Raw genomic sequence first — 14,175 nt, 5'->3', positions numbered from 1 at the left:
AGAAGTGAGATGCCAATGTGCAAACAGAGACGAAGAGCTCGTCGATGAAGCAGGTCAAGTGGAGGACGAAGTAGAACAGCTACCAAGACTATCTCAACGACTAGCGAACAAACCACGGCCAAACTACTGTTACACGGTCACACAAGCCGACGCTATCCCCGATCCTATCACTCTGGAAGAAGCATTGTCGATGCCTGATGGCAATTATTGGCAGGAGGCCATAGATGAAGAACTGGGAAATCTAGAGAGGAACGGTACGTGGGAAATTGTCCCAAGACCGCGCGATCAAGGAGTTGTCAAATGCAAGTGGATATTTCGAAAGAAATATGACGAGAACGGGAATCTACAACGGTAAAAAGCACGACTTGTCGCTTGTGGCTATTCTCAAGTCCAAGGAATTGATTTCAACGAAACTTATTCACCCGTTATAAAGATGAAGTCAATACGGATACTCCTTGCGGTTGCAATTGAGAGAGATTGGAAAATACATCAGGTTGACATTACAGCAGCATACCTGAACGCAATTCTAAAGGAAACCATATATATGGAGCAACCCACTATCTTGTGTAAAGAAGACCAGGACAACGTTTGCCTGTTAAAGAAAAGTCTTTATGGACTCCGTCAATCAGGGAGGGAGTGGAACATAAGATTGGACGAACTCCTAAAGAACGAAGACATGACAAGGTCAAAAGCAGATCCCTGCGTTTACTTTTGTGAAGACCTCATTATAGGTGTGTATGTGGACGACATACTCATCCTTGCGAAGACGGAGAGGAAAATTGAAGACTTTAAGCAGAAACTGCGAAGTGCATTCGAAGTAAAGGACCTTGGTGAAGCGAGCCACATACTGTCTATGAGCATCAGAAGAAATGAAGACGGAAGCCTGATCCTGGACCAAACGAAGTATGCTGAGGAGCTCGTGGAAACCTTTGGCATGAAAGATGCGAGGGGAGCTTCGTCACCACTAGATCCAGGAATGAAGTACAAGAAAGCGTGTGATGACGACGAGGCAGCGAATGCATTGTCTCATCAGTACCGTCAAGCGATTGGAGGGCTACTTGATTTAGCTGGAGGGACGAGACCTGACTTGGCATTCGCAGCGTCATATATGAGTCAGTTTAATGTGAAGCCTACCGAACAGCATTGGAGCGGATTGAAGCACATGCTACGCTATCTCAAACAAACGAAAGACGTTGCGTTAACGTTTTCAAAGACTGGGAAGCAAATTGAAGCCTTCTGCGACGCAGACTGGGCGACTGATTGTGTTGACAGACGTTCTTTCAGTGGCTACGTTTTTACGCTAGCAGGTGCAGCGGTATCCTGGAGTAGCAAAAAGCAGACGTCAACCGCACTGTCAACAGTCGAAGCGGAGTATATCGCAATGTGCCACGCAACTAAAGAGGTCTTGTGGTTGCAACATTTTACGAAGGAAGTGGGAGCGAGTGAATTCATCGGTGAGCCACATACCCTCTTCGTTGATAATCAGGGTGCAATTGCGGTCGGAAATAATCAAGTGGTATCCGAACGCAACAAGCATATAGAGTTGCGACACTTCTTTCTCCGTGAGAATATCGAGAATGGACAATTGAAACTCCAGTACATCAGAACATCGGAAAATTACGCGGACATCATGACCAAGGCTCTGAATGGGAACAAGACACGCCGGCATTGTGAGAATCTGGGTCTTCATAAACATCAGACTCCGATACCATCGACAAGGGTTTTTGCGACGACACATTGAGGGAGGGTGTTAGATATATTTACACAATGTGTTGTCTAGTTTCGTTTTCGTGTTCGTCTGACGTATGCTCACGTGTTTGTTCACTTTCATCTTGCGCACACTGCGTGTCTCGCGTAACACGCTTTTCCTTCACTTTTTCCCTTTTCCTTCACGAGTAAAGTCGTTCCTTGTTCGACTCTTGCTGTGGCCTCTGTCTACTCATACCTGCGCAGCGCTAACAGTGGTGGCGGTGATTGAAAATAAGTCTGCATCGAATGAAACATTTCCTTGAGTTTGAGGAACACACAATATGAACTGAAGAAAATGTTTGCTCTTTCCACAGTACACCATCTCGCTTGCACCATTTTAATTTGCTTATCGAAGCATTTCTTGTTGCATTCTATTAACTCCTTCCTGCAGCCTCAGTACTTTTCTTTGAAACCTTCGTTCCTTTTTTCAGTTTTTGTAGCTGTCATTTCCACAGCTTTTAGAGCTCTAGGACCTGCATCATCACAGTCTGGTTTTTGGGCTACTTTCTCTGTGAGCTCTGTGCAGGTTCTGAACTTGTCTCTTGTTGCTCAGTTGTTTGTTCTTCAGGCTGGGATGCTGCAACAATGGTTTCCCTCTGGGTGTTCGTGTATAATTGGAACCTAGAAGATACACAAGAATGTGTGAAGCATGCAGTGAGCCGACATATTACTGAGGAAGATGACTCGATGTTTCCTGTGTATTTTTTTTATTTGTTTTGTCACTCCTTCAAAGTTTATCGGGACTACTTCCAACATGTGTTTGGTGGTGTGGTGTGTATGATGATGATGATGATGATGATTGGGAGTTTAATGGCGCATTGACAACAAAGATCATAATGCGCCATAAACTGAGGTATGATTGAGACGGTGGTGATGTTATGGTTATTTAAGAGTAAACACGATGAAAAGATGAGTGTATACGTGTAAGACTACAGAAGGCTAATAACGCCAACGTCTCTCAGGAAATCAAAGACGCTTCTAAAAGGGACGAGAGCCTCGTCCCCAAGCAATAGGGCTGGGTGAAGAGGTAAGAAGTATTTATAAAATACCTTGAAGTGATGTTTGCGATGGATTTCATGATGTGTGCATGTGATGAGTATTTGTACAACAGACAGGAGCTGACCACAGTGCGCACACTGAGGTGGCTCCTCTCCTCGAAGTAAGAACCCGTGTGTAAGGTACGTATGGCCCATACGTAACCTTGCTCGTAAAGTGCACAACAGGCGGTTTTCCAACCGGTCTCCTGTATCCTGAATGTGAGGTTTAATTAAGTGGAGCTTGTTATTTGCTTGTGTGTTCCAAAAGGCTTGCCACATTCTGTGCAGTGATTTCTTGAGTGCGGATCTCATGTCTTGCACGGACATCTCAAAAGGTGTGATGTCATTTTGGAGAGCAGCTGCAGCTGCTTGATCTGCTAACTCATTGCCTTTGATGCCCACGTGGCTGGGCACCCAGCATAGGATGAGGGAGTACCCCTTTGTTGTTATCAAACTGGCTAAAGATCTTGCTCGCTGCACAAGAAAGTTCTTTGTTGTATGCTGACTACAAATTGCGTTAATGGAACTCAAGGAGTCTGTATATATAACAGAGGACTTTATGGAATCTTGAAGGATGTAGTTGAGAGCCAAGATAATGGCGTAAACCTCGGCAGTAAAAATTGATGCAAATGTTTTTATACGATGAGACCTTGTGTGCGCGCCACAAATCATGGCACAAGTCACTCGTGCACTAGACTTGGACCCATCTGTGTAAATCTCAGTATGGTTATCAAAGCTGTCTTTCAAGTGTGCAAACTCTTGTTGAAGTACTGATGAGGCACTGTCTTGTTTCTTGTATTTTGCCAAAGAGATGTCACACCTTGGAGGTGGTTCCCAGGGTGGGAGCTTTCTGCTACATTCTACAACTTGTAGGTCACAGGACGAGAAACCGTGGCAATCAAACTCTGATGCAATTCGGAAAGAGAATGGAGGGACGACAGAGGCCTTGTTAATGAACAGCTGTTTAAAGCGTGTGTGCTTGACGCAAGTCGAGGCTGGATTTTGGGGTAGACTATGTATTCTAAGCGCGCACGACGTACCGAGGTAAGAACGCCGTCTTTTCAAGGAGCATTCCTTCGATTCAACATATAGACTCTGTACTGGAGACGTTCGGAAGGCGCCAAGCACGAGCCTGAGCCCCTGGTGATGGACAGGGTCCAGGGCTTTCAACACCGACTCTCGAGCAGAACCGTAGACAAAGGACCCATAATCCATTTTGGAACGAATACATGCAGTATGTATACACTTGGTGAAGTGTTTCCTGGTGTGCACCCCAAGATCTGTGAGAAATGATTTTTAAAATGTTTAGTGACTTGACACACTTTATCTTTAGGTTTTGGATATGAGCCTTGAAGGTCAGCTTCGAGTCGAAAGTAATGCCAAGAAATTTGGCTTCTGGTTGAACAAGGATATCTTGTCGGTTAAGCTGCAGCGTAGGTGGTGAAAACAGTCCTCTAATCCTGGAGAAATGGACACACACAGTTTTCTCAGCTGAGAATTTAAACCCATTTGATGAAGGCCACTTGGCCTAATTGTTGATGGCCACCTGCATCTGTCGTTCGCATATTGACAGGTTCGCGGAGCAACAAGATATTTGAATGTCATCCACGTACAATGAGAAAGATATGGAGGGTGGGATGACATTGGTCACAGAGTTGATTTTCACAATAAATAAAACAACACTGAGAACGGATCCCTGCGGGACACCATTCTCTTGTACGAAAGGGCGGGATAGAGTGGTTCCCACTCGCACTCTAAAGGATCTGTGCTGGAGGAAGTTTGAAATGCATCTAAGGAGTCTGCCCTCCACGCCAAAAGAGTAAAGATCCTGTGGAATACCGTGTCGCCACGGGGTGTCATATGCTTTCTCTAAATCAAAGAAAACGGATAAGCAATGTTGTCTTCTGACGAAGGCTTCACGGATAGTGGTTTCTAGCCGAACAAGGTGATCCATAGTGGAGCACCCTGTTCGAAAACCACATTGAAATTCAGAAAGGCAATTATTTTCTTCCAGATGATGAACCAGCCGGTTATTGATCATTCGCTCAAACGTCTTCCCAATACAACTCGTAAGGGCGATAGGTCTGTAACTGGCTGGATTCGATGCTTCCTTTCTTGGCTTGAGAAGGGGAATGACAGTCGCAGTCTTCCATAATAATGGTAACGTTCCCTCTGCCCAAACGCGGTTAAAGAAAAGGAGCAACAATTTTTTTGAGTCATCAGACAAGTGGCACAGCATAGAGTAGGTTACTCTGTCTGGGCCTGGGGCAGTGGCTTTAGCAGCGAATAGGGATCGCTGAAGCTCCACCATCGTGAACAGGTGATTGTACACGTACTCATCACCACCACTCATTGGAATGTTTCGTTTCTCAGCGTTTCTTTTTACTCTAAGAAATTCGGGACTGTAATGGGATGAATCAGAGATGCATTCAAAATGTTGTCCGAGCGCATCCGCCTGTTCTTGTAGGCTTCCGCACACCTGCCCGTTGACTTTTAAAAGAGGGATTGTATAACTGCGGTGTTCTCTGATTTTGCGAAGTCTACTTTGGATGGGGTACAGGGAGATAGAGAAGACACGAAGTTGTGCCAAGATGACCGCTTTGCTTGTTTCCGCGTCCATCTGGCCTTGGCTCTCGCCTTTTTAAACAAAAGAAGATTTTGTGATGTGGGGTACCTCCGAAATGTACCCCACGCACGATTTTAAAGTTTACGAGTTTCCTTGCACTCGCTGTTCCACCATGGCTTCGGTCGTTTCGGTAGACGACCGGAAGTCTGGGGAATGGATTGTGTTGCTGGATCGAGGATGACGTTGGTAATTACATTGTTGGCCTCTTCAATCGTCATCCTCTCCACAGGGATTAACGACAGGTCACATTTTTTAGAGAAAGCATTCCAGTCAGCATGTTGGAGCTTCCATCTAGGGGGGCATGCTGTCAGACTATTGACTGCACACATATATTTCAGGATCACTGGAAAGTGATCACTCCCAAGTGGGTTTTCTTCCACGCTCCATTCTATATCTTGATATAGACATGGACTGCAAAGTGATAAATCTAAGACCGAGAAAGACTGACTTGAACAGTGGACGTACGTAGGTGCTCCTGTATTTAAAAGGCAGATGGAGGTTGATAAAGACCCTTTCCAACATTTTCCCTCGGCCGTCGGTTCTTGTACAGCCCCAAAGCGGATTGTGGGCATTAAAGTCGCCTAAGAGTATAAATGAAGTTGGAAGTTGGCTGATTAAGTGTTCTATATCTTTCTGTGCAATACTTCCTGATGGTGGCAAATAGACCGAGCAGATGGTGACAATTCTGTCCAGACACATCTGCACGGCTTCGGCTTCCAAGTCTGTAACCAAGTGGACTTCTTTGGACGGAACAGTTCCTCGTGTGACGATAGCCACGCCGCCAGATGCGCGAGTGGCGTCTGTTCGATCTCTTCGAGATACACTGTGTCTACGAATTGGATTTGGTGTGTGTGTGTTTAAATATGTTCCTTGGAGGCAGAAACATGCTGCATTGTACTTGTCGAAGAGATCGTTAATGTCGTCTAAGTTAGAAAGTAAGCTACGGCAGTTCCACTGGAGGAAGTGGTTCATAACGGTCACACTAAAAAGGAGGAAAAGAAAGCGCAGCACTTGGTGACACCTACTAGAAAAGACTTGTACCATTTAGGGGGTTGGACCCTTCGCGGGGGTTGTTTCTGTTGTTCATTCCTTTTGAAACCCCTTCCTCGTCCTTTTTCTCGTTTTTCCTTCCCTTGTGAAGGAATGCTGGGGAGGCTCGACGATGACTTCTGCGAGTCGTCATCGTCGACCCCCATACTTTGGGTGCCTTTCCGGGAAGGGGTTTTTACGACCCCGTCCCAAACTGACCATCGACCTTAGAGGAGGCCGTGGCTGTTTCTTTGTGGCCAGTTGAACGGCTGGCCTCCGTCACGGTAGAAGACACCGGAGTGTCTCCAGCCTTCTGAGGTTGGGGAGTGTAGAGTGGGGACTCAGTACCCGAAAAACAGGTCTGTGTCTCCACGAACTTCCTCGGTGACGCCACTCCCCTACGCATCACGTCGGAAAAACTTCCTTTCTTTCTGAACTCGAGCTGTGCTCGTGCTGCGTTGCAGTTTAAGTTCTGTTCTGTTTTTATTTTCCATGTTTCTTTTTCTTCTTTCCATCGTGGGCAGGACCGAGAATAGACCGGGTGTCCCCCCTCACAGTTAGCACAGTGGAAGTCTTTTGTGCACGACTCAGGAGTATGTTCTTTGCCAGCACATCTGGGACACACCAACTGTCCTCGACAGACTTGGGAGCTGTGCAAAAAACCGCTGGCATTTGAAACAGCGACGAGGATTTGGAATAAATGACCTGACATGGCAATTGACATAACCGGCTTTGATAGTAGAAGGAAGTGTGTGCAGCTTAAACGACAGGATGATATGCTTGGTCGGGATCTCCTTGCCATCTCTCCGCATAATTATACGTTTGGCAGAGACGACGCCTTGCTCTCTCAAGCCCTCTTCGATTACAGTTTCGCTGCACTCGATTAACTCTTCTTCGGAAATTACTCCCTTAACGGTGTTCAGTGTTCGGTGTGTTTTAACTGAGATAGGTATCTCCCCGATGTTCTTTAGAGTTTGCAGTGCTATACTTTGTTCTTTGCTGTTGACCTCCACCTGAATGTCTCCTGAGCTGAGTTTCTTGGCCTGAAACGACTTTCCTATTTCGTGTTCGCATGCCCTAGCAACAAGGAAAGGAGATACTTTAGACAGTTGTCTAGCCTCGTCATCGGAGTGGAGAACCAGGAACTTGGCAAACCAAGGTTCCGGACAACTTAGATGAAAGAAATTCGACATTTGTTCTTCGGTGCGGCTCCTCTTGAGGCGCCGATCGGATTTTTTTTAGCTGATTTTGTCCATAAGAAGAATGAATGGCATTTGGTGCAGACGTCCTGCCGCCCACCACGGTGCCCAACCAGGGGACCGCACACCACGCAGTAGCAGGTACCTCTGAATGATACCCAAGTGCAGCTTTCTGGAGAGTGAAAAGAACTGCCCAAGGTTGACCCTTGCCACCAAAGAAGGTGAAAGAGGAAGGGAGCGAGGAGGAGAGAGGATAAAGAGAAAGCAATGAAAAGTGAGATGGCGACTGGCTGAATAGTCCTGGCCGGGCCTTCCAGGACCACCCGTCTATGGGAAGCAGGGGCCAACGCAGTGTGTTGTTTTCCCGGAGGGGCCCCGAAGGGTCCAAACCAACCTCGAGTCCACTCAACTGCCAGGATCCCCCTTTCCCCAGACACGAGAAAGCCACGCACAGCTATACGTGAGGGTCTCCCTCCTGCGGCGACCCAACCGTGAATGCAGCTGCTACTGCTACTGCTACGGTTACTGCGGCTGCTGCCGGGCGATGGGGGCGCCAAGTTCCCGACACCGGGATCACAAACACATACACAGGGGATAAATAGCATGCATAACAAATGACATACAATACACACAAGCTCTGTTATTGTATTTTCTTGTTGCACATAAATCTCCTGACTATGAATCCCCACCCGCTAGTTGCCTTGCTATGCTTAGTAGTAATATGCATATGATTACATGCAGCATTGCCAGCACTGGCACTGATTTCCAGCTTAGTAAATGCTCATCCATATTTATCATTTTAGTGACTTTATTTTTTACCACATAATAATGCCTTTACAAACTATTACATGTTTTAAGCACATGCTTGGTTCACACGAGTTCAGAACAAGCAGTGATGTACTAACTACAACACATACTTATTCCAGCGAAGAGGACGTACACACCCCATTTCCATATCCCCTCATCATCCTGAAGCAGGTCAGTCAGATGCAGAGTTCCACACATCATATCAGCACACAGATTCAGATTGCAGCTGTGGTTATGCTCACCAATCATGACATCACATCACTGTTTCTGAAGTAGTCGTCTTATAGCAGTGCGAAACCGTGCAGTGTGGCTGTAGTTTTCATAGGTGAAGCTGGAAATTCAAGTATGACATGTTATCAGTTGTACCAAATAGTATGAAACATCGAAAAGGAACAGCATGTACATCATACGCGCTCGCAGGAATGCGACGAAAACGCCACTGATCGCACAGAATCATCTACCAACATGTTGTGGTAGCTGGATAAAATAGACGTAGCTATGACATACACAACAAAGCAAGCAGAAACAAGAAGTGAAGTAACTGAGTTTCCTACCAGTATTCGATCGTCAGGTTTTCTATTTTAACCCACACTTGCTTGCCGACGAAAACCGCAGTAGCTGTCTCGACGCGGTCGTAATCGGCGGCGTTTCTTTTCTGGCCTCTTTGGTCCCCGATACGGCTACATTGTCTTCCCAGGGGTTTATCAAGTTCATCGTCATGGCATCTGACCAAACGAAGTGTGTTTTACTGCACGGCAGCTCACTTATTGCTTCCGACGGCACTACAGTAGCTGAAGTGGAGTCCGCCATCTGCTTTTCAGTTGACCCGACCGTGGTTGAGGAGGTCGGTCGAAACTCAACCGTGGTTGTGCAGTCAACCACGGTTGGCGCTGCAGTGTAACACTCTCAACCACGGTTCAACCGGAGTTCAACCGGAGTTCAACCGTGGTCGACTCAACCGTGGTTGAGAGCGCTAGTGTAACTAAGGTATAAGTGAATGACATGTTCGTGGCTGTTGTGTCAATTATTCCACAGACCTACATATGCCTGGTGTTGTTTTGGTGTTGAGGGATGCAAAAATCATGTTCGTTCACCATCGGCGGCGGGCGTTTTCTACCACAAGATTCAACAGGAGAGTGCGCGAAAACGAATGTGGTTCGAAACACTCGGTTATTAGATGTAGCAGTCGTGTCGTGTGTGCTGAGCTCCTCTTGCTGCCGATGACTACGAATATGCCGTAGAAGGCGAATTGCGAAGACGTAACGAAGCACACTGATGCTCAGTACCCAGTGATTTTGGTTCACCGAGGTGACGAGTTCAACACAACGTCTTAGGTACGTACAGGCGTCACACATGTATAAATTATAATATAGCGATGACGTATTCCATTTAACTTGCGTTATTCTACTTGTCCCGTACTCAACAGTGTCAACATCAACAAATTTAATTTTAGGGGCCTTCCAGTGTTGAAGTGGCGCAAGACTGCTTAGGTGTGTGTGTGATCCAGGCACTCAAGTTGAATTGACAGAAATAGCTGAAAGAAGGTATGCAAAGTCCACAGATGGAAGCACTAGATTTGTTACGTGTTGCAGACTTTGTGACATTTTTTGGAGTCTTTGGACAAGTGCAGAACATTAGTATGACGTCAACAATAGGAGAAGAAACCGATGAGTACTACTATAGCTTGTTTGAAGGGTACAAGAATACTTCCTGTTGAGGTGTAGTTATGACTTTATGACTAAGGAACGCTAATTAATTTTCTAGAGATGCATCCTCTACACTTGAATGCCCCATGAAACAGCGAACGTTCGTTGTCTTTGAAGCCTCACTACTGGAATTGTTCAATGTGTGTAAGAGCTGTAGTGAGCCATGCAAGGTTACCACATCATATTGGTCCTAAATTTGCAGAGTTCCCATGTCTCGAACGCAGCTGTCATTTCTCTTTATTGCTCTTCCGATCCTACCTTCTCAGAGATTAGTGTGGTTCACCATACACTGCATGGGCACTGCCTTTCTCTACTCATGCTTTCGATTTCTTGTTCTGTTGAATAAATCTTCACTTTAGTTTGCAGCCATCACGCTGTCTACTGTGTTTGAGCCTCATCTATATTTATGTGCTATAACGGTATAGCACATCAACATGCCAACAACCTACCAACAACTACCAAACAACCTTGCCTAGTCCTACTTTTGAAAGGAAACTACACGATGTGGTTACATCCACATAGATATATAGTTTTAGTCGACGGAGATTGCTGTTTTTGTACAACCTTCATTGTGCATTTCTTTTGTTTCACTTAGCATGCCTGAAGAAATGTTCTCATCTTCATCAAGATGACAGGTCATTGTTTGATCTGCAGCATTATTGTTCCTGTAATCTTTTCACCAACAGAGAACACAAAAGTGAACAAATGGTAAAATATAACTAGCTTGTTAAATTCAAAAACAAAAGGCAAAACTGTTTATACGTCTCTTGTTTATTTTGTTGCAGGTTTTACAACTCTATCAAGTACGTCAAAACATCAGAGGGCAGGAAGTCCTACTCTGTTTCCTAAATCCCTGGACAATAAAAAAAGAAAGATATAGTTTGAGTTGTGACAAAACGTTGCTTCTGCTCTTATATTATATTTCAATCAAATGTTACGATGCATTTGTGGTGTACACTGAAGCCAGTTTCAATTTGCAGGGCTGTCAAAAGTACTTTACAAAAGTACATCTCAATTACAGTGACAGAGAACTTATGCAATAAATTATTTAGCCATTTTCGAGTACTATGCACACCAATGGTGCATGGTTAACTTTGAACCCAGATCAAGGGTTAATAACAATTGAAGTCAGCCCTCAATCCTTCTTTACAAATGTTAGTTCGTGACGTGATAATGAATCAGTTACAAGTACTCCGTTTAGCAAAACAGAGTTAATTAAGTGTTAAATCCCAATCTTGGTTCAAATGTTAATTGACATTTCGAAACGTGGTCACTAAGAAGTATACTAAAAGGTTATGAACACAGTTCAGCTGAATGACACTGATGAAAATTATCTTACTTACTCCTCACATATACAATTGAGACATCAGTATAACCTACAAATACATCTATGCCCACAGGTTACTTAACCCTTCAGGAACAAACTAGAAATTATAATATGCTGTAACAGCAAAGAAAAAGCAATGAGAAAAACTTGCAGCAAGCACGAAATGAAAATATGTTGACATCAACATTTCTACAAGTCTGCGCACTGATGGGAAAGCATCTCTAATTGAATGCATGACGCAGATCGAGATCCAGTGGAGTACTTTCTATTGTATTTTCTCGGAGCACCCCATATCCTTCTTGTGAATGGAAGTCAGGTGGTATAACGGAATTTCCTGCAGAAATAAGGGTTTTCCGTCCAGTTTGCCGTTCAAGTAGCGCGTAAAGACCACACGGCGCTGCCGTGTATGTTGCTCTTCGGTTTCTCGGATGCATGTAAAAGACACTTGCAGTATACTCACTTCGGTGTCAAGGCACAGTATTTCGTTAGTTCTGATGCAATTGTCTGTCTGCCTTCCACACGCATTCTCTACCTGTCGGCAGCAAAGACCGTAGTATCCATCCATAGTATCCGTCGGTTTGCATTTCACACACGAACACCTGCACGACGAAAAAACAGCGCTTGCTTCGGCTTACACAAGTGCTTCTCCCTGATACACGGAAATTTCACAAAGCAGTGCATGTTCACGGCACGGTGAGCTACTGCTGAGGACGAATGTGACTCCGATTAATCTCTGGACGAGAAATCTTCTGCTGTGAAGAACACACTTTCCACCACGCTAACGCACGAACAACAGTTCTGTGTGAGCGACAGTTGTCGAATGCGGAATTCCAGCGCACTCATGTTCAAGAGACTCGACATTCTCGACGTAGAAAGTGGTCACAAATGCCTACTGCCATTTTCGCATTAGCGCCCAGAAGTGCGCGTATTACATGCGTCTTCGACAGATGGCGCGGGGTCATGCAATTGTTGACAGACTGCTCGGTTTCCTACTAGGTCCCTGGACATGCAATTATGAAAAATTCGATTTCAGAAAAACTACAGCGATTTCAGCGGAGCTCTTTGATATTTGAACTTTTGAAGGTTCAAGCTTTTCGCTGAACATAAAGTTTCGATAGGTTTATATTCACTTTTCGGTCCCTTTATGACAGGTCGCATGACACTACGTGAGCCCTTCCCCATTGTGGCTCTGCAGTATTTCTCCTGGCACGCTGTTGTGTCTCCTTATCTCCAACGGCGTATGTAGACGGACTACTAGATTTCTAGTGCACTATAGTGCACTATGCATTGAATTAAATATTGCAAAGCGTGCTACAGGTTATTAAAAGTGTCTTTTCGTTTACTTACAGACTGCTCACAAACCAATCTATGCCCTGCATCCGCTGACTGCTGGGTAGGAGTCTGCTCATGCTACCCCGGTAAAAAGCCGGTGGGCGGGACCTGCCAGTCTTCCGGTAATTAAACTTGATTGGGGCCTATTTCACGTATTCAGAGGCAGGGAGGTCACACCTTGAATATCCAATGCTTTTATGTGTTTAGAATATCGTGCAAAATTATGATGAACAACGGTAATGCATCGGATGGTGTGAAAGTACTCGACCCTGAATTTGAATGTTCCACTTTGACCGTTTTCGTCCTCGTATGTCGCGCATGTTGTTTTAAAAGGCATTCTTGTGCTTTTTTTCATACCTTTGTATACACCGAGTGCAACAGTCGTAAATTTGGTCGCGCATGTGATAGCATGTTGTGTAACATTTAAAAAAATTTGTTCGCCATTTCAACGCTTCATTTCTGTGGATGTAGATGTCCATTCTCGCAAAACTTGGCATCAAGCGGCTCAGGTTCTAGCGCGCTTCAATTTTATGTGCAGGGTGTCCCAGCTAAATGCGAAGAGATTTTTTTCTAATATATCTATCACCTTTATCGGGATGAAGTCAGTTGCTATATAGCATATGCTGAAGGGCTCTCCCTGGGAGCGCACCAGCAAACTCCTAATGCACTGTCCGAATTAACTTTTTAATTATAAAATGCTACGAAGCTGTCCCAATGAGAACATCTAATCTCTTTGGTGACCTGATATCGTAGCCGTTTTCAAAACAAAAGTCCGTCCAATAAACCGTCTGCAAAAAAAAAGTCGTGAAGTAGCACGTTTTTCTTTTCTTTATTATGTTCATTGCGCGTCTCTAGGGACGCGTCTTACCTTCACTCCCAATGTGAGAGGGTGAAGGAGCACAATGCCGCCTCATGCCTCGAAGATGAGCTGTATCTTGCGGGAAAAAAATGTAGCCGCGTTTACATGATCTCGACAGAGCGGATCGAGTCGAGCTGCCAGCGCAGTAAGAGCGTCTTCCGGTTCCCGTTTCTGCTCAGGCCTGCCGTCGCCTGCGTAGAGCGATGGCTGTACTCGATTTCACAGTTCCTCGAGTCCGGCGAACTCGACCCGACAGCGTTTATATGCACTTCGCCCGTCGAGTCGAGCGCGTTAACACATCGCATGCTGTCGAGTTGACTTAACTCGACACGACGCAGAGTCAGCTCGACCCGACAGCGTTTACATGAAAGAGTTAACTCGACAGTTCAACTCAACCCGCTCCTGTCGAGTTCATGTAAACGCGGCTCGTATCGGGTGACGCTATCGCAACTACCCTTATCTTTTTCCAGGATGCAAGAGCTCTCTCAGAGCTCCGGTGAGAGC

The 14,175-nt window shown here is 45.3% G+C and overlaps 1 protein-coding gene across 2 annotated transcripts in view; it reads left to right on the top strand.

The window, feature by feature from the left end:
* LOC135370129 (uncharacterized) overlaps nucleotides 1–14,175 on the top strand; it is a 116,798-nt gene that overhangs the window by 78,447 nt on the left and 24,176 nt on the right. For both annotated transcript variants that reach the window (XM_064603827.1, XM_064603819.1), the window contains exon 5: nucleotides 12,830–12,934. In XM_064603827.1, the coding sequence (XP_064459897.1) occupies nucleotides 12,830–12,934 (105 nt within the window). The remainder of the gene's footprint in view (nucleotides 1–12,829; nucleotides 12,935–14,175) is intronic.

This window comes from Ornithodoros turicata, chromosome 1 (genome assembly GCF_037126465.1).
Source record: "Ornithodoros turicata isolate Travis chromosome 1, ASM3712646v1, whole genome shotgun sequence".
In the NCBI taxonomy this organism is placed as follows: Eukaryota; Metazoa; Arthropoda; class Arachnida; order Ixodida; family Argasidae; genus Ornithodoros; species Ornithodoros turicata.
The sequence above is the reverse complement of the archived record's forward strand: the minus strand, read 5'-3'. Positions and strand labels throughout refer to the sequence as shown.